At 34.7% G+C, this 22,324-nt stretch overlaps 2 protein-coding genes across 3 annotated transcripts in view; one reads left to right on the plus strand and one right to left on the minus strand.

The window, feature by feature from the left end:
• The window catches only part of LOC145668883 (SAP domain-containing ribonucleoprotein), a 50,654-nt gene extending 46,436 nt beyond the window's left edge, over positions 1-4,218 (plus strand). For both annotated transcript variants that reach the window (XM_081737143.1, XM_081737144.1), the window contains one exon: positions 3,701-4,218. In XM_081737143.1, the coding sequence (XP_081593269.1) occupies positions 3,701-3,883 (183 nt within the window). In that variant the 3' untranslated portion in view covers positions 3,884-4,218. The remainder of the gene's footprint in view (positions 1-3,700) is intronic.
• A 107-nt stretch (positions 4,219-4,325) lies between these two features.
• Positions 4,326-22,324, minus strand: part of LOC145668882 (uncharacterized) — a 182,153-nt gene continuing 164,154 nt past the window's right edge. The window contains exons 7-9 of the mRNA XM_081737142.1: positions 19,118-19,201; positions 9,165-9,284; positions 4,326-6,816 (exon numbers count right to left, since the gene is read on the minus strand). Of these exons, the coding sequence (XP_081593268.1) occupies positions 5,666-6,816; positions 9,165-9,284; positions 19,118-19,201 (1,355 nt within the window). The 3' untranslated portion in view covers positions 4,326-5,665. The remainder of the gene's footprint in view (positions 6,817-9,164; positions 9,285-19,117; positions 19,202-22,324) is intronic.

Genomic DNA, 22,324 nt, shown 5'->3' on the forward strand with positions numbered 1-22,324 from the left:
GTTACCGTTCTTAAACCACCGCTGCATTGTCCGCGTCCGCCCCCCTGCAGCGGCGTTTGACCCCATTTTGAACTCGTACAGTATACACGCCTTTATGACGCCATTCAACTCATAATTCAACTCACATTGTGAGGGCCAATGGAACACAGAACTCCACAAAAAGTGACAGAACTTTCTTGGTTACCTTTATATCCTTTTTTATGATTTCTTAACATGGCTATATTGTATATTATAGTTCAAGTTAAGAGAACATCAAATAAAGTGGAATCAACAAACCGTCGAAGAATCAGTCCAAAAAAGCTTATCAAAATTTGTGCTAACGAAATTATTAACTCTCTATGGCCTATGGAACCCGGAGGTTCAGTGCCGCGTTCACAAAAGCTCTCCACTGACTTCTATCCTTAGCTAATTGGATCCAGTTTCTACTTTGTATTCCTATCTCTGCGAGATCCATCTTAATATTATCCTCCCATCTGCGCCTAGGTCTTCCTAATGGTCGTTTTCCTATGGGTCTACCAGTCAAGACTTTGAAAGCGTTTCTACTTTCTTCCATTCTAGCTACATGACCTGCCCACCTAAGCCTCCTAGACTTCACGACCCTAACAATGTTGGGTAAACCGTATAAACTATGTAGTTCCTCGTTATGAAGCTTCCGCCATTCCCCATTCTCGTTCCTCTTGGGTCCGAATATTCTTCTCAGGATCCTGTTCTCAAATACTTTCAGTCTATGTTCTTCCCTCAGAGTAAGCGACCATGTTTCGCAACCATACAGAACAACAGGCATGATTATCGTTTTATATATTTTAAGCTTCAAATTCCTCGACAGAATTCGCGACAACAAGAGATTTTGAACCGAATAGTAACACGAATTCCCTGCTTTTAGTCGACATTTAATTTCTTCGTGAATATGATTTTCGTCTGTTAATATTGATCCTAAATATTTGAAAGTATCCACTTTATCAAAAGTATTATTTAATATTTTAACGCCTCCACAATTTGCCGTATTACGGTCCCGACGCACTTCCATGTATTTAGTTTTCTCTGCATTTACTTCTAAACCCATGTCCCTGCAAGCGTTTAATAATATCTCTGCATTTATTTCTACTGTTCTCCTATCATCCCCTATCAAATTTACATCATCAGCATATGCCATAACCTGGTGAATGCCGTTCAACTCTAGGCCCTGGTTGCTATCTTTGATTTTCCTTATGGCGTATTCCAGCACAAAGTTAAATAATAATGGCGACAACGCATCTCCTTGTTTCAGGCCATTTTCAACGTGAAAGCTCGTGGACAAAAATTTTCCTACCCGGACTTTACTTTGGGATTCACTTAAACATATCTTAATTAATCTAATTAGCTTTCTCGGTATTCCAAGCTCTGTAAGAACGTTGTATAATGTTTCTCTCCTAACCGAGTCGTACGCCTTTCTAAAATCAATAAATAGTTGATGTACCGGGGTATTGTATTCCCACTTCTTTTCGAGTATTTGGCGAATGGTAAATATTTGGTCGATAGTTGGTCGATTTCGTCTAAATCCGCACTGATAATCTCCAATAATTTCATCTGCGTATGGGGTCAATCTTGCTAATAGAATATTTGAAAGGATTTTATAGGATGTTGACAGAAGAGAAATGCCTCGATAATTATTACAGTCAGTTTTGTCGCCTTTCTTGTGAATTGGAACAATGATTGACTCTTTCCACTCTTGTGGCAATTCTTCCTTGTTCCAGATAAGGAGAATGAGTTTGTGTATCTTGTTCCACAATTTTTCGCCTCCAGCTAAAATTAACTCAGCCGGAATTTCATCTACACCCGGAGATTTGTGTTTCTTTAATTTCTTTATAGCGGCTTCCACTTCTATTCGATTGGGTTCTGGAATATACGGTTCTGCGGTGTGTATCTCCTTTTCTCCACGCACATTAGTTTTTGGCTGCGTGTTCAGCAAATCGTCAAAGAAATCTTTCCATCTATTTAAGAGGCTATCCGTATCAGTGAGAACTGTTCCGTCAGATTTCTTTAATATATAAGCACGAGGTTGATAGCCTTTCTTAAATTCGCTGATCCCTTTATACATGTCCCGAATATTTTTATTTTTACTATTATCTTCAAGTTCCTTAATTTTAGCTTTCAAAAAATCCCAAAACATTCACAAAACGAAATTATTACTGAAATAAAATAGAGGAATTATGTTTTTAATAATAAGAGTTTAATAATAAATAAACAAATTTTTTTTTAAAAAAAATCTCTTGTTTCACCAAAGGAATTTAGGTAAAATGTGTGTTGAATAAGTCCAATCTAGACAATAAAAATAAGTGCAAAAGTTGCAAGGGAATATTAGGTGTAGTAGTAATAGCGATTTTAGAGGAGGGGATTTACTTTAAGATGGCTGATTTTCCCTAATGCTAAATATCTATCAGTCATTTCCCTAAAACAGCACTCACCTGGATCATGATTATTTTTACAAAACATCTTTACTCTCTTTATTGTGCACCTCTCTTCAAACTACTGACAAGGGTTCATGCACCCACGTCCAGGTGTTGTTGAAATGAAGCGTGACATCGTTAGTTATCTGTTTATTGCCAAGTAGCTTTCTTCAATAAATTTGTCTCGATGTCAGCAAGACCATGAATTTCCATATCCTTATATGAACAATTATTTATTTTCAAAAACGAGTCTAAAAAAAATAAACATGGTTTTGTATGGACACTTGTCTTTTTTAGAAAATGCTGAAAAATCAAGTGTACTCAGATTTTTGACAATGACTATATACACTTAATAATTATTACGAGGAGAAGTCAAAAAGTAAAGGGGCTCTTGCAATTTCTCGCACTAGGTTTTCGTAACACTGCTAGTATCCAGCGCTGAATTAGTGTCGTCTGCAACACTTCTATGTAACGTGTCACTTTTATTTCCGCGTTAGTCGTTAGAGTGTAGCAGACCGTTAAACATGGCAGCTCCATTGTCGATCTTCACCAAGGAGGAAATGAGAACAGTTCTTCACTTTTAGTATCCGGAAGGTGTTAAATCTGCGGAAATTATTTGTCGAATGCAAGCGCAGTATGATGATAGCTGTTTATTGCGAAACAAGATCTACGAAGCGCTTAGGGGAAGAAAAATTTGCAACCGATGCAGAAGTCATTGATGCGGTGCAAAATTGGTTACTGGTGTAATTGGAAACTTTTTTTCCCAAAGGAATCAAAAAGCTTCTGGAACGTTGGGAAATGTGCGTTGAAGTGCAGGGAGAATATATAGGAAAATAATGTATGTTTCAGTCTTGTATCGTTAGAATAAATGTACCTTTTCTCAAAAATCCCTTTAGTTTTTGACTTTTTCTCATATTCATTAAGTCCATACATATCTACAATTCGTTTTAAATTTCCTCTGACTATTATTAACCTTCCGACTACAATTCAGTAAATAATTTCCTCATCTGAACATACACTTTCGAAAACCACTAACTTAATTAGAACCGGCTATTCATTTCCTCTTACCTTTTTTTACACGTTGCCATGTGCTGTCTTTAATATGACAATATAATATCCTTTTTCATATTCTTTACTTTCCACCAGAAGTTAATTCAAAAGCATATTTACCTTCATGTGTATTAGTACTGTATACTTTAATTTCAGTTGAAAGCAAGTAGCTGTGACAATGATTAATGAATATGCTCCTTAAACATTGTTTTTAATTCCAACAGATGGACCAGGAAGAAAGACTTCGTAGAAGACGTGAAAGGTTTGGTGAAGTGGACCCGAAGGACAGTTCAAAGAAAACAACAGTAAGCACCACGAAACCAGTAAAAATAACGTCATCAGCTACAAACGATGATTTGGAAGAGAAGAAACGGAAGAGAGCAGAAAGATTTAAGTTAAACAAATAAACAATCTTCGGCCTTGTGTACGTGTTAATTGACCTCTTTACTGACAGTAAATATACTGAAAGAAGTACAATTGGTATCTTATGCAATCAGGATATTTATATGGTTTAATAAATAACCGTTTCAACATCAGCAGTTGTATGTGAAAAGTGTATACAGATGAATCTTCCTACGTAATGTATATATTTATAATATGTATCTAGCTATGTATGTCGTTACATTGTTAATGGTGCGTGTTACTTAAGAAGAAATGCTTTTCTTTTAAAATTTGAGCGATTCTTTGGCGCAGCTTCCATTCGTTTAATTTTTTTTTTTTTTTTTTTTTTTTTTTTTTTTTTTTTTAATTAGAAACGTAACATGTATAAATAACAATATAATGCTCATCTAAAAGCTGAGGGAAACCTTCAAAATAAATGTTGTGACTTTTTAATTTGTCATATTTATTTTTATTTGTGTTTTCTTTTTTTCGTTATTTACAACAACCATTATACATTAAACATTTATCCTGGAGTTGGAAAGGCTTATAGTTAATAGAATTAGGATTGCCATTCGTTCCGGAAAATCCGGGATTCGCGAAATCGAGATGTGCGTTCCGAAAATATTTTTCGGGGCACTTAAATGTCCCGGATTTCAGTGAAGAAAGGAAGGGAATATTATATGCTTTTTTCACGGGATTACGTATATAATTATTCTCTTCAACTTCTAAGTATGACAATTCAAAAGTTAAAAAAAAATATCACTTGAATTTAATTTAAAGTAATGGATTTAATTAAGTTCACGATTTAACTACTTTAACATTGAACGAAGCATTCGTTTCATTGGGCCTCGAACAAATGTTTTACTCCTGAATCTTATTGTTATCTAGTACTCTGTTTCAATCTGCATCTTGCTTCTGAAATATTTTATCATTAATTTCTGACAGATATTTTTGGTAATTTTCTACTGACCATTCAAGAAACATATGTTCTTTTCATTAAAAAAACTGAATAAACAACAATGGGAAAATGTTGGAGTATTTTTTTTTTTTTTTTTTTTTTTTTAATAGGAGAAGACTGAAAGGCAAGAAATATTACAGATCCTGAGAAATTTAAAAAAAAAAAAATGCTTACCAGGGGGGAGTGCGGTAAATCATCTGCTTACGTTTGGTTAACTAGGGAAGAGAAGGTCTACTAAAATGACTAAAAATGTAATTACGTAATACAGCTGTATGTAATGGAAGAAAGTAAAATAGTATATAACACTTCTTTTCATTTTAAGCATTTCAAAGATTCTCGTAATTTAGTAGCGTCCCGGATTTTCATTTTTGGAATATGACAACCCTAAATAGAATAGAATGGCTTTGAAATATGGGCGCCCGGATAGGATGAGGCTTGAGTTACTGTATTCTAGTATTTGTTTACTATACTTTAGTTTTGATTAAAAAAATCTTCTTTAATGATTGTGGGGATGGGGCGTGGGGGGCATAATGGCTCAGTGGTAAAACGCCCACCTTTGGTGCGATCCCCGGCCACGTGTGTTTGTGGTGGACAGCTTCGTGTCTGTGGGTTTTCTCGAGATTCTCTCGTTTCTTCCAAGATTATTATTCCACCAAGTATTTCACAGTCATTCACTTTCAGTACTCATCCATCTTTAACCTAGAGGGCATAATCATGGGAAATTTCACTGAATTTTTAATGATTGTGAACCAACGCTTAAGCCACTTTCGCTCTCATCCTTGAAAGATGGGCGCCCTTATTTGCAAGTAATAAAATATTCATAAGGTACTCAATAGATTTTGTTTTTTTTTTACATGTTCTCATCTTTGGTATCAGCTACACTAGTTTTAGAGTTTGGTAAACGTTCTTTGGACTTCTTAAAGAATGAGTAGATACTTCCTTTGAAAGAAGTATGCTCACTCTCAGGTATTTGTAGTTCCCTGTGTGAACAATATTCATTATAGTTTCCACAACTATGAGAAGTATGGCGCCTACCACTGCTGTAACAGCTCACTGTCTTCGAACGTTTTCTGTGATGATTTTGGGAACATCGGTCTAAGTGTTCAATAGAACCAAAATTGTTTGTAGCTTGACTTAAACAAACTAATTCAGGATCTGACTTAGAACGCACATTAGATTCGGGGAGGGGTAAAAGTTGAGGTAGATTCACTATCCGTGATTGTTCTGCTTGCGAGAATAGTTGATCCGTATCTGACAGATCATTGCAAGTCTCTGGTTGGACGCACATTGTAGAATTCGGTGAAGAATGTGAAAATTCTTCACCTGATACGGTATTACAGCGTGGAATTGTGTTCTCCATATTGAAAATAGCATTCCCATTCGCTGTAAATGAAATTGGAGATTCAGAGGATTTTGTAGGGAACGAGTTGGTATAAGAAAATTCATCTTTTGTACACTGGATATTTTCCATAGACACACTTTGTCCTTGAAGATAACATCGAGAGTCTTGCAATTCATTGTTGAAATCAATCGCTGGCTGAACAATACTTTCTTCATTATTGTTGTCAACGTGTGTAATGCATACTGATGGCGTCAATAAAGGGGATTCTTTAATACTAGCACTATTCACTGGGGTACGTTCTTCAGATACTGCACTTAATAAGTTTGGGCTGTTATTAATGGTACTTCCAAGGCATTCCCCATACCTGTCTGTCGCACTTTTTATATCAAGTAAGCTGAGTACAATACCTCTTTTAACCACTATTTTATATCCATTGTCTTTAGCACTGGAAACTACCGTGTCTTCAGTTGAAGCTTGGACAATCGGGTGGTGGTGATTCATGTTGCTGTGTTCATTTCGTGCTTCATTATGTAATGTGATTGGCAGTGGAACATTAGCAGTTACGCAATTCGAGTTGTTGGGTAGAGATTGTGCTTTGTTCATGAGAAACATGCAGTGCTCATTGTTGACATTAAAGCTACTGGCCGTCTTCAAAGCTCCTGTAATAATAATAAATAATATTAATTAGAATATTCAATGCTATATTACGACAAGCAATAATTATAGGGAAGAAGTAATTACTGAATTTTACAAGGTGCTGAAATGCTCATGACCCGACCCTGATCTTGAACTGTTCTGGGTCATGTTCTGAAAGTGCATATCCTTATATATACATGTATCAAACTCTACAATGTTACTAAAGCCTTTCTCAGGTCTATAAAGTGAATATGTGCTTGGTAAGTGCGACTGACTAACAGTGAAACTACGGCTGTGAAGAAGAACTTGTTTTTCCGATAAGTGCTCGAATGAGACCCGTGAGGAAATTAATAACACGTAACAGAATTCCATTCCTTCATATAAAACTGTTAGGAGTGGGTAGCACAATTTGAAGCTAGTAATTTTGAACACTGACTTGCCCGTTGAAAGATTATGAACCACCAGTACGACGGCAAACTCAAAAATCAAAGTCTTTTTCTCAAGGACAATCTTCTTATCCGTTAAGCAATGTGAACAAAGCTAAAAATTGCGTTACTTGGATTTCAAGTGTTGGTCATCCTGAATTCCCTCGATTTTGCTCCGTCAAATTAGTTGTTTCTTCATTTTTTTAAGGGGGTGGAGACGCCATGTTGCACCATATCGTGAGGTGATTACTACCACGGAATATTCATATGAGGAGCAAAATTTTGAATTTCGAGAGGAGTACGTTTATTCAATCAATCAATTATTATAAATTCAATCATTCTTACTATCGTCGTACTGGGTCAGGCCACAAACATTTCAGCAGATTTCACAATAAGTGTAGTTATTCCCTTCAGCAAAAGGCATTTATGTGTAAGATACCTACACACACAAAAATAAAGAAATAAAATGTGTCAAGAGCCAGCAAATACTTCGTAGAGAATTGCAGTAAAATATATGTACAATACTGTGGTATCCTGAATGCAAAATAAATAAATAAATAAGCTTGACTATTTCATTAACATATAACAATAAAACAAAGATTACTCACTGCAAAATTGGTATATATAAAAGAGTAAATCCCCTAACTTACTAATTCAATTACTACCAAACCTTGGAAATTATTTGGTGTAGATTCTTGAAATTTTGTATAAATATTCCCCAAGTACCGCCGATGAAATAGAATGTGAGAACGAGTAGGCAGGAAGAGTTCCACACACAACTCATGAGAGTCGTCACCGTTCTTTGAGCGATGTGTGGAGCATGCATGTGGGTGAAGGGGTGGTTATGGAATCGTCCTGGAATGATCACAGACCAACCCGTGTCCTGATTGTGAACGATTGTCGTACCAAATTTATATTCCATCAAAAGTAACAACCCGATTCAGGACACTCCGGTTGATCTGTATACCTCCAGACGGCGGTCCCTGTGTACTGGTGTCGACTCATATGGTGCTCATGATGGCTGGTATCGACTCATGGTACCCATGATGGTTGGTGTCAACTCATATGGCACCATGAGTCCGGCATTTTCAGCTTACCGATTGCACGGAGACGACGTACTACAGTGGTATGATAGTATACCCAACCCGAATACAATTGTACAGACACTTTTTTCCCGAGGGTCAACCTTCATTGTGTTCCTAAAGAGCTCATCAGAACATAGTCGAACATAGTCGGTGACTGCTGGGCTCATTTTGTAATGTCTTACCGCCATGAAATTTCACAAACCAACAGCGTACGGTATATTTATTTATTTATTTATCACTGTTGGCTAAATGCACGATTGATGTTTTTCATGGCAAGTTGTGCTGAATGTCTCAACAGTTTGAATTTGTAGATGAAAATACCTTTTAATTGTATTCTCCACGGTGCACTTTCACACGGCACTATTTAACAACACACTGCCTTGTGATTGACTGGGCTCACCAACCTGTTTTCTGAACTAGTATGGAGTTTGTACCGTTTGTAACGTTATACTTATGACCTCCGCTGATCCATTGATTGTGGTTACAGAGAGTGGTTTCCCATCAGACTCTTCAAGATCTGGATCTTTCAATTACACCAACCCGGTAAAAATAACGTATTCCGTTATACAGGGAACGGCTACGAGGAATATATTCTTTCTGAACCCTTGTGTTTACAGTCAAAACTTCCTCTGGCTAAGTGGAGCAATAACATGTTTTTGTATATTGAAACATTAAACATACTAGATTATGAATTAATTATATATTTAACACATGGAATACGTAAAAAGTTTCGACTGTCTTTCTTAGGAATTTTGTTAGACCCAAACAAGGATTACATATAAAATTGTGCAGACGTGCTCAAAAATCTCATCTTACGTGGAAAAAATAATTATTTTATACTGATACAGTGCAGGAACTAACCATGAGATGAGGCTTTTTTGTTGAATAAAACATTAGTACTTGATGATGCTGTTCTTCGGAGATTGTTAGCAAAGAAGGATTCAATACGTCTCAATGCTGGATGAATATTTAATGTAGAATCTGTAAATGAGAAGAAAACAAGATTTACATCAAAATTGCTTCAGTCAAGATAACATCGAAAGAGTAGGAATTCAGAATAGTTTTATTACAATGAATACAAGAATATAATATCAAAAATGATTGAAAGCTTCATATTGCTGTTCAGACTATTTAGTTCCCTCGTTTACTTTACTACCATACTATCCACACTCTCAGAAGTCAAACTTATTACTTATAGTAGTAGCAGTCTTGATAACATTCATTACCGTTTCGTGAAGTTAATCTTTACCTTGATTAGCGTTGTCACTTTTAAATACGATCGGTTTCAGTGCAGATACGTAAGAGGCCTCATGACGTGAAATTAAAATACCGCTAATTTTACTTCAAATACGTAAAAGATAAGGGAAAAATGGAACAAGAACTCTCTAGACAATATTATTTTACATGAGATACCGTTATCACGACTCACTTATCTGCTTTCGATTTCCAGCCATTTAGAAAATCGGCATTTATTTTCGCGTTTCTAAATGGCTCCGAACGGATAGCTACTAGGTGACACGTGATAACGGTACCTCATGCAAAATAATATTGTCTAGCGCGTTCTTGTTCCACATTCCGATTATCTTGTATCTATTTGAAGATATCCCATAATTACTTTTTCCTTTTTACAAGCCTTTTTCAATTTCAATTACTGTAAAATTAGCGGTATTTTAATTTCGCAGTGATTAGGCCTCTTTAAGTTTGATTTTCGGTGGAAGCATGGTTCGAATCTCATGTTAGACCTGAGATGCAGTTACATCCTTGGCACTGCTAAGGGATGTTAAACTCTAAACAATAATAAATGGAGACACAGTGACTCAGTAGTTAGAGGGGTTCCTGGCTTTGTCTCCAGCCATTCGAGTTCCTGGTGATCAGCATTGTGTCCATGGGTTTTGGGAGTTCTCTTACATTTTCATTTCACTGATTAATTCATAGACATTTATTCACTTTATTAATCACCCATCTCCTTTAGCCTAAAGAACATAATCGCGGGATGCAAACGAGAAATTTCATCTCATTGCAATAACAAATTTAAATATATATATATATATATATATATATATATATATATATATATATATATATATTGTAAAAAACGTAACATTTTGTTATTGAACAGTAATTCCTTGAGGAAGCTAGAAAGATTATTACTATCCTTTTTGGTGATAAAGCTGTAATAAATTATTATTATTTTACATTTTAGAAGTCTCGATATTGTCTACTTGCATTCTTAGGAACGTTAATTCAATTAAGGCGGATCACCACCCGGAAGTCAGTACATATTTGAGCTTATTCCCTTAACTACTGCGCAATGAAACGTTACATATTATAAACATTATACTTTAAGATAAAGTAATGTTTCAGTTACAGCACAAGGCACTGATTCATTTCGTTATGTCTCCTGATATCGAAAAATGTAACAAATAAAAGAAAATATTTGATTCGTTTTACCATGAGCACACAAGATGGCACTTGCTGTTAGATCTTACTAGGAGTGCTTCGTTTTATGAAATGTTTACTTGTATGTGTAAAGTATTTTAAAGTAATGATCTTATTACGAAACAGATATATTGTTTGACCGTTTCTAGTGTTATGTTTCACATTTTATTTAAATATTAATTTACATTTAAGGAAATAGATTTTGAGACGAAACTTGCGAAGAATGCCATAATGCGTTGTTGCCAAAGTTGTACGTTTACTGTAGTAGTCACAAGAAGAAAATTCCTGGATTCTAGCGTTGCAGTTCGAGAAGCGAGATTGCGGTAAGGATCGAAAACTAATTTTTCCAGTAAGTATCCAAGCAGAATTCCATGATTACTTCCTTTATTATCTGGCATCAGTAAATACTCGACACTAACTGGCAACGCCGCACTATTCAAGCAGCATTTAGTATAGCACCGAGAACACCTAGTGATCCACCTTAATAACAAAACAAAACATAAATAAATGTCAATAAAAAATTAAATAATTTGATTGGTAATTGCTGGACAGCAAAATTTTTGTTATTCATTTGCTAGTGCTAGTATGACACTCTTCTTTCCTCCAAAAATTTCAATTTAGCCAATAGTGTTCGCTGTATAAATATTTGGTAAGTCGGGTACATGTGACTTTTTTTAAAAAAAAATATCGAGTTGCTCGTAAATCTGCATTTCTTCGTACCTGGAATTCAGGTTAAATATACTAAAACATTTATAATTAATATTTCTTGTAATAAATTATTAATGATTGTTAATATTTTAGTTGTTAAACTTATATATATATATATATATATATATATATATATATATATATATATATATATATATATATATATATATATATATATATATATATTTGGTCTAGGAATTAATTCGTGCGGTTGGACAAGAGATGGCGCAACAAACGGAGCGTCCCACAGTTCCGTGTATCCACACATGTGTTGCAAACCCCTGTCATCGCGTATCGTTCGTAGTATAGGGCAGTGGATTAAAGCGTCAACAACACCAGTTTGTAGTTAAGTGAACATGGCGCAATTTGTGCCTGATAAAGTGTTTTTGCGGGGTGTCCTGCTGCATTACTTTAACATGCAGAAAAGTGCGACTGAAAGTCATCGTATTTTGGTGGAAGTGTATGGTGACCATGCTCTAGCTGAGCGAACGTGTCAGAAGTGGTTTGCACGGTTTAGAAGTGGTGATTTCGGCTTGGCAGACCAAGAGCGAGCTGGACAGCCAAAAAAATTTCAAGACGAAGAATTGACAGCATTGCTCGAGCAGGATTCGTGTCAAACGCAGGAACAACTTGCAGCAGCATTAGGCGTTGATCAAACAACAGTCTCCAAACGCTTGAAAGCCATGGGAATGATTCAAAAGATGTCACATTGGGTTCCACATGAACTGAAAGACAGAGACGTTGAAAGACGAAAAACCATTTGCAAATTGCTGCTTCAACGACAGAGCAGAAAGGGGTTTCTGCATCGAATTATTACGGGTGATGAGAAGTGGATCCATTACGAGAACCCTAAACGAAAAAAGGCCTGGGTGAAACCAGGTGAACCAGGTCCATCACAACCAAAACGAGATATTCACTGTGCAAAGGTTATGCTGTGCATATGGTGGGATATGAAAGGTGTGGTGTACTATGAGCTGCTGCAACCGGGTGAAACTATGAATGGAGAACGTTATCGACGACAATTAATGCGTTTGAAGCAAGCTCTGGCCAGAACACGACCAGAATGGGAGAACAGACATGATAAACGTATTGTTCAACATGATAACGCTCGCCCACATGTCGCAAAACCGGTCAAAACCTATTTAGAAAATGTCGGATGGGAAGTTTTACCCCACCCGCCGTATTCACCAGACGTTGCTCCTTCGGACTACTACTTGTTCGATTGCATGAACAACGATTTGATTGGACAGCGGTTTACTTCTTCAGAAGATATCGAAACATGGGTCTCTGACTGGATCGCTTCCAAGGATGAGGACTTCTTTCGCCACGGAATCCGTACATTGCCTGACAGATGGGCGAAAGTGGTGGCTAGCGATGGACAATATTTTTCTTAAGGTATTTATGTATTTTGTGTTTGTACTACAGCTTCAATGTGTGCGTACCAACCGCACGAATTAATTCCTAGACCAAATATATATATATATATATATATATATATATATATATATATATATTGAGAGAGAAGTCTATATACAAGTTTTATTGAGTCAAGGGTATAAATAAGTTAAAAGAACAAAATTCTGATACGTTCTGTTCCTGATAAAGGAGTTTCCAATAATGAAGAATTTTCTGAGGAAAGTACTGTTAAGAAACGTACCAAGCTAGAAAGTACAGAACAATCTTTTATCCTTTTATAGATACCGGGCGATAAACATGCTTATTTCTTAATGTTAGAGAAATAATTTGAAATGAACGCACTGAAATTCGTTTGAGGGTCTACACTCCAATAAAAATAATAATAAATAAATAGAACTTTCGCTCTATATTACCTGTATTATAGCTTAGGTGTCTAGCATCGTCTATTCTTGATATTTTCTTCGAACTGAAAACTTCAGTCCAGGTCAAAATCAAGTTAGAAGGTATGTGAAAAGAATGTCACCACAAGAAACATGAACGAGCTGTTGCGGCTAATAAGGGCTTCGACAAGTGCTTAAAGGTGAAAGTTTATCAACCGACTAATAATATAAAGATTGCGTAAAATGTTGAAAAGTGTCATACGATTAAAGAAATAATTATCAACTGACAACTTGAGTCGCATTAATAATCTCTTATGATATGATGGACCATCAAAATGTATTAAACTAAAATATACGTAATAATATATCTAGTAATTCGAAAGTGACCAATAATTTCTTCTTTGGACTACTGCGTGCAAAGTGCTGGGAAACTTACGACTACTATGTGAAATGGTAAATTGCTGTAAATAATTTATTTATTAGATGCACATGGAAAGAATTTCATGCTTCTTTCTTTAGAATAAAATGTTTCCTACAAACAACGATTTACTTCTAAATTATTTGAACACTATGTGGCGCTTAATTTCATTGTATATTTATTTTTATTGTTTTCAGATATATTTTAGTGCCTATTTCACTGCACAGTTTTTGAATTATAAGTATCCATTTCCCATGTTTGTATTGCATGAATACTCAGCCTTTACTTATTCAGGGTTCCTACTGCTCAGGGAAGTCAGGGAAAATGGTGCAGGTCAGGGAAATTCAGGGAAAAAGACTGGAAATCAGGGAAAGTCAGGGAAATCTTATAAAATATGTTTTCTTACATTAATTGTATACAAATTTCAGCTTATCCAACCATTATAATGGACGTTGTTCAAATTTTTATGGAAGGTAAGTGGAATGTACGTATAAGCAATTGATTACTATCTGTCTCTATAAAATAAATATTCTCATATATAATATTCAGTTATTTATTCCTTATTTATACGTCAACGTCATCCGACAACTGTCATGAAAGTCAGGGAATATCCTTCCAAAGGTCAGGAAAAGTCACGGCGAAGTCAGGGAAATAGATTTCTCCAGATCAGTAGGAACCCTGTTATTACTAAACTTGACTCAGTAAAACTTGCATAGAAAGTGGAACATAATATAACCACTTTTGTATCTTTGATGAAGATGAACATAACCAAGAAAAAACTACTAAAACTTAGAGGTATGCTTAATCTGAAAAAACGCTCAAGAGGATTCGTAAGTAAGGGAAAAAAATTTAAGTGATTTATTCAATAGATTTCTTCTGAAACGTTAAGAGGCCTAATCACTGCGAAATTAAAATACCGCTAATTTTACAATAATTATGTGATATCTTCAAATAGACAAAAGATAAACGAAATGTGAAACAAGAGCGCACTAGACAATATTATTTTCCATCACAAGTCACCTAGTAGCTTTCCGTTTGCAGCCATTTAAAAGCGCAAAAATAAATGGCGATTTTCTAAATGGTTGGAAATCGAATGCACATAAGTGAGTCGTGATAACGGTATCTCATGCAAAATAATATTGTCTAGCGAGCTCTTGTTCCACTTTTCGATTATCTATTTGAAGATAATTACTCTAAAATTAGCGGTATTTTAATTTCGACGTGATGGGGCCTAAGTATAGTTTAGAAGGTAACGACAGGTAGAACAACATTGAATTATTTACCACATATGAGAAATATACATGCGAACGACAATAATAATGAGAACAATAAAGCGGTAAAATGACAATGTTTAAATCATGCAAAGTCAATAACAGCTTAAGAAGTAATGCAAAAAGGTGCATTTCGTGTGTTGATAGCTTCTTTGTACAGTTAATAAAGAGCATACGAATTGTTGACTATTATCTGCAGTTGTTTTTATAAATAGAAGTTTATGGTAAGGTTCTACCATTGTAGATATAGTGATGACAAACTAAATGATCATTAGATAAAATTAACATGCAAAGCTACTCAATCTTCGTAACGTTATTTTTGATATTTAAATATAAGATATTACTATGTTTCATATAATTTTAATTGTGACATTCTAGTACAGCTATGAAACATGTACATGTGATGTTGCAGTAACGATGATCGAAATTAGGAAATTCGGAAAACCAAAAAAATTTTGTAGAAAGGAGGTCCGGTATTAAGTGTGCTGTAAACGCTGAATTAGAAAACATATTCACACATAAAACTATGCTTAGTTAAATTGTGTTGTAAATTGCATCTCACTTTCGTACTATCCACTCACTAGTCAAATGTGTATTTATTTGAAACTCAAAATACACTTCTACGAAGAATTACAATTTCCTGTAAATCTTTTTTTCCTTTTCATAACTTTTATAATTGACTCAGAAGTGTACCCAAAAAAGCTTTTCTTAAGGGAGCCGGACTTCTACATACTAAAAGCGGTGTAATGCATTAATAACTCATGCATAGAACATATATATACAAAATTTTGCTTCTAAAAGGAAAGAGAGAAACTTTTTTTTTTATTTTATTTATTTTTTTTTTTTTTACAATATTCAAATTTACAGTTTTGTATTCATTAAATCTTATTCTTCACGGTGTAGAATGGGCATTTCTATTTGTTGTATTATAAGCATTTGTCATTAGCTTTATTAAACGTGTTTAACTAAACACCTAACAACCGAACTCCATTTGGGAGGGACAGGAACTCGTTCGGGAGACCGGGCTCTTATTTGCTCTCCCTGTAAGTATACCCTTGAATTGACTTAAGTTGATACTACATTTATCGTTCTGCTGATCGTTCTCATTGATAACTATGAAGTCACTTAAGAAAGAAGAAGATCAAAATTAAGACCTGAAGTAAATTTCGATCTAAATGCCATTTTCTGAAGTTTCGAGTTATAACCGGAATGGGCAAAGGCAGTTTAAGTATATTCGGATCTAAGCGCCAAACCTGTGCATAGTAGTCCAGATCATTGCCAATAGAATGCGTGACGTGTATGTGCACGGCACAAATTCTCGAGGAAAAACATCATCTCAAAACTGTTCAAATGGCACTTAGATCGTAATTTACTTCAGGTCTTCAATTGTGGAAAAAAAAATACTGAAATCTCGAATGAACTCAATATTCATGTGTTTCTAGAGCCTTTCTATTTCAACTGTGCCCCTTCTGGCGCTGCTGTCGATCTGTGTTTTCCCGTACCTCTCTCGAAAGTGGAGGAAGAAGTTGCTGCGACCGAGATCTTTCAATTGTTGGATGCAGAAGCGTTGCCACAATGAATTATTTCACAGATTTCGCTGTGCTCTATCTTTTTAACCATTCTAAGTAGCCTACGATCCTCATTTGTCAAGACCAAACGACTGAATGACAAATTGGCAACATAGCTAAGGTCATTCACTTTTTTCCATAAGCAAAGGGAGGGTTGCGGGGATGGGCCGAAGTATGTTTCGCATATTTTCCGAGGGCATACCTGAAATAGACAGGCTCTACCAATGACCAACCTTTTAAAGTCTATTTTCTTACTTACAAAGAAGTACGCAGAAGAGTAAGCTTTAACATAAGAGTAAATGGGAATTTAATGAGGAGTCAGTTAAGCTTTAAGAGAGAGAAGGCAAAACAATGTAAATGTCAGTGGTTTTTTTTTTTTTTTTTTTTTTTTTTTTTTTTTTGGGCCGTGTTCAATGAGGCATGCTATTGATATTACTCGTGGTAGCATAAGAAATTCCAATGCTGCTAAATTGGAGAACTTATGAAACAGTCTTTAAACTCAAGCAAGAGAGAGAGAGAGAGAGAGAATTTCGTACCAAATGCACCTTACAACATTTTATACCTGTACTTACCGAATTATGTGGATGATGTATTGGTTTGATTAACGATTTCTCGCTCTGGAAGCAATAGATAAATTATAAGCAATGTTTTATGTGTATTCTATTTTACTTGGGTTAAATCTACACCTTTAAAAAAAACTTTTATTGATCTCACCGTAGTCATTCTTCTATAAGAAATCATGTCTGTAATATCCGAAATATTGACATGAAGACAGTGCGACATAAATGAAATAATAAGAAAGGAGTTAGAATTATGAAAACAATTGCAAGGGAAAGTAGCACAGAGAAAGCTAAACGTTATTTGGCCACACAGAAAGGCATTGAAGTTGTGTTTATGCTTCCTTACGGATTAGAAGAAAAATATTCTCGCATCAACTTTCTTGGCAGAAGAAAAGAATGAAATGGTATTCTAAATCCTAACACAGAAGTACGAGCATCTAAGGAAGCAGCAATTAGCAAGTATTGTGATGAGAGAAATATAACAACAAGTGACTTCCATTTCACAGTGTGAAACTACGGTAGACTTCCAAATTAGGCACATTCAATACTGAAACTGGGAATAGCACATCTATAAGTTCTCTTTGGAGTAGAAGAATAAGATCAAACATAGAACTGGTTCCTAGGAAGATGAATTCACATCAAAAAGCCATTACTCTATATATATATCTTACTGTTTTTCTCTCCTGAGATTAATATTAAAACCGGAAGTGATGTCTACCACTTCCGGTTAGAGTTCAAGAATAAAACGAGAAGTGAGACATAATCTTGTGGTACTGAATTCATGTAAAAACTGCTTGTCCCTATCTATTTTCTTTTCTTTTTTTTTTTTTTCATTATTGCGATGAGTGTTGAAACCGGAAGTCAATTTTTAACAATTCCGGTTTGTATAGAAGCTTAGCGGAGGGAATAGAGCCTATTCTTAGGACGCTGAATCGATTCCAGAAAACAACTTGAATTCTACTTCACCGCTTTTGCATTATGACGATTAACGTTGAAAACGGAAATGGTTCATTTCTACCACTTCCGGTTTGAATAGAGGATTAATTTAGTAACTGAAACCCATTGTTGGGACACTGAATTGGATCCTTTTTCACAAAGTAGGAAACCAGTATTTCCTGTTTACAATTGTTCTGTTACAAGTGTGAACTGATTACAAGGGCTACCAGTACCGAACCCATTACCGTACATTACCTTTTGTACAACGACCTATTCTCAACCTGCACATATCTTTGTTTTCGATACAGATACACATATTTTCACTTGCTCACTGCCTATTTTCTTCCATGAGTTCTTTAGCATTACCCTATTGTGATTTTTATGCTGCTTATCCCGCATTATGGGATGCTTTTCAACCAAAGATATTATTTTTTCCTTCACGTAATCAATTTTTAGACCAGAACGATTGTATTCAGTTCATAAGTGAAGAAATCACAGCAGCAAATTACCTTGAGTAACTTGCAGTAAAGTGAACATCTGCAACTCTGTTTTCTTAAACGTCACTGAGCAAGCAGAACTAGTGTATGTGTGTGTGAGTAACCAATCAGCGCACTGTCCACTTCATCGTCCACAGGAAAAAACGAACATTTTTGCTTGTTGAAAAAGGAAAGGACAAATGAAGCTTGATTCAGCGTGTGATATAACCTGGTTCCATTTAACCCCTTACTGGCACTTAAAACAATGTGTTTTCGCTTTTTCTGTCCCGTTGAAAGATGAAATGGTAAGGATGATAAAGGATGAAAATTTTGCTATAACTGCGCCCTAATAAATGAGCAAAATTCATATGAAAAGGAAGGTACAAAGATTGAATATAGAAACAGCAAAGAAGTTTTAGAAGAAGAGAACACAATATATATACAAAAGCTCAAATATTGTTTAGGAATGGCAACAAGATATATAAATTTTACTTTCAGTCATACTTAAATATTAGATAAATGTTATTTATATACAATATTATTATACACACACATTGCTTAACAATGACCCAGTAACATTCGCATAGATATTCTGGTTTCAAGCAAAAATTATAAATAATTTGTCGCATGTTGTTTTCTTACCCAAAGTTCTTGTAGAATGTAAAGAACTATTTTTAGTTGAACCCCTACGTATCCTGAAACTAGTAGAACCACTGTAGAAACTCCCTACAAAGCATGCAAAAATTATGTAAAATTAAAGAACGTTTAATAAACATGCTGTATGAGACACAATTAAGTTAACAACTACAAATATATTTTTCAGTCATCATGCTTATTTGAAAAAAAAAAAAAAAAGTGCAATTCAAAGTTGAAAGATATACTACGAAAGACATTAACTAAATTATTTGAGATCATGCTACACAAGAATAAAACAAAACTTAATTGTGAACTGAAAATCAGACAATGAAGACGTGTTCTGTTTACTTCTCAAAGTTACTCCATAACTACGTGCTTCACAATATTTAATTACTTTTTTTTTATTAGCAATCATGCACATGGTCAAAGATAGACTTTTTCCTTGAGCAAGATCCAGTAAAATCAACGTAAAAATAGAATGATGTTTAGGATTACCCATACATGATTATTATTATTATTGTTATATATATAAAAGAAGATGTTTCTGCAAGAAAGCTTGAATAGTGTGACATTTGCTTTCAAAATACTGAGAAAAAGAGTTGAATGAAGTCATTAATCCATTAACGTCAACTTTATGCAGAAAAAATGTTCCGACAAAGTCATACTTTTTTAATTTCATATTTTAAATCGGTAATAAATGTGCCCTTTCATGACCAACTCTTAATTTTCATTTAAAGCTAAATTTAGAGAGCTGTAGTAGCTGAAAAGACATCTGGATTTTTCCGACTTATTTTGGTCTTAGTTAAAAATACAATAACTGCAAGAATAGAATAAAGTATCCGCTGAAAAATATGCTATTTTTTGGTTAAAAAAAAATTACATTTGTTATTGAATAGAAACAAAAGAAAAGAACAATTTAATAAACTGTGTGGAAGGAAAAGTAACGCTAAGCTCACTGGCTGTAATCACACAAGAATGATACAATATTTGTTCCAAGAGTAAACTCCATCCCTTAACTTGTGTTAAATTAACGAATTACATTGTAATACGTTTTAATTGACTGCAATGATTCATATCACGAGGAAATATTTCGAGTTAATATAAATCAGAACATAAAAACAATGCCCGAAATAATTCGATTGATCGATTGAAAGGTTAAAGTTCGGTGATGGATGTCATCTGCGAGGCTACTTGTTTCCGTTGCGATAAGGCAAAATAATGCAGGTTAATCCATTTTTACGTATTATCCGTAAATGTAATAATTCGAGTTAATCCGGAAAGTTTAAAGAACCTTTAGAATAAAAATTTAGATCAAATGTGAAGAGCGATACCAGATTGCAGAGTTCATAAAGCTATAGAAATTGAATTTGAAGCACATATAACTCAGAAAATTACTGTATATATATATATATATATATATATATATATATATATATATATATATATATATAAACTACATGAGCTGACATAAATTATTGAGCACATCCTGTAGGGCTACAATGATTAAATTTGGCATGATTGTAGCTTTCCGGAACTAACTGACAGAAAAAAATTCCAAAAGTGAATATTTTTAATTTTTAGGGGGTCTAAAGATTCGATTAAGAATTTTCTCATGTTATTTAAATGATCCTTTTTTTGGACCTATAATCTCATGTTTTAGGTACTTAGAATTGAAATAAAAACTTAAAATTCGGTATGCTTGTACGTTTTCGTTAGAGTTACCTAAGTGAATCATTAGAAATAAAAATTTCCAACCGTAGAGTGGTTTTATGGGAAACTGAAAAATCATTCCCATGTTATTTATATGGGACGTCTTCTACACCCCAAAATGTTTAGGCACTTCCGGCATGATTAGAATGATGAAATTTGACATGATTGTAGCCTTCGAGGACTAACCGACAGAAAAATTGCCAAAAGTGAATATTTTTAATTTTGGGGGGTCTAAAGGGGGATGAAGAAGTTTCCATGTTATTTAAATGGGCGTCTTCTTGAGAAACACAATCTTTTCCTTTTCCATTTCAACTATTTAAAAGATACAATAGAATTGTGGATTCAAGAGGTGCGAGGCCGTAGGCCGAGCAAAGACAATGTGTGGGGGCGAAGCCCTCGGATGGGCAGATTCAGGCAAGTTTACGAAATTCACTGTTGATGCAAAGGCCGATAGATAAGAAATGCGAGGCCTAATGCAAACTCGGGGATCTGGGGATGGAGCCCCCAGCTAGCCAAAGGCTAGTATATATATATATATATATATATATATTACAAAAGGACTTTGTAGTGAACCCGACTAATGACCTGGAGATTAAATCTTGTATAGTATGCAAATTTTGTAAGATAAGGGAATTAAACATAATTCACCATTTATGACAATTATATCTATGTATGTATACAACTCTAGCAACATTATATATATATATATATATATATCCATACTTTTCAATGGCACGCATATAAATAATGTAGTCAGTATAAAAATACACTCACTTTGCACTACGGGAAAAATACATATTTTTCAATAATAGGAAAGATATAATAATAATACTGTTGCTGTTAGATGTCTAATGTGCTGATTACATATCAGCCAGCAAAAGGGAATCTGGTCTGATATAAATCTACGAAAACTGTCAAAGAGCTTTAAGTTTTAGTTTAGTAGTTATCACAAGAAATACTAAACATAAAACTTATTTAACAATTATTAAAATATTAGAAAATTAAAGTTGACAGATTTATGAAACTTGCATCTTTGGTACCCTTTTAAGATTTCGAGAAGGAAGTTTCCCTACTTTCCTAACCTATGGATTTGTTTCTGATGTTTATCAAATTAGTACCTTCTATCATAACTGTGTATATTAGTATTTCAATATAAAAAATGACAAGTGTTAATATAATGACCATTCTGTTAGTTAGCAAGACTAACACAACTTAGAAGTGTTATAGGATTGAATTTGGTTATGCTTACATCTTTGGTACCTGTTTTACAATTTTGGGAGCGGAAACTTCCATACTTTCCTAACCTATGGATCTATTTCTGGTCTTGCGGTAGTTCAGTGGTAGAGCGTTTACCTCTGATGCGTAGGGACGCTGGTTCAACCCCAGCTCGCGCCAAGTGAACTATGTGGTGGACAAACACCGTGTGCTTGGGTTTCGTCGTCGTTCTCCTGTTTCCTCGCACTTTCTTCATTCCTCCATTTCACTCATCGTTTCCTTTAGCCT

The sequence above is a fragment of the Thermobia domestica genome, chromosome 13 (assembly GCF_964235325.1).
Source record: "Thermobia domestica chromosome 13, izTheDome1.hap1.1, whole genome shotgun sequence".
NCBI lineage: Eukaryota > Metazoa > Arthropoda > Insecta > Zygentoma > Lepismatidae > Thermobia > Thermobia domestica.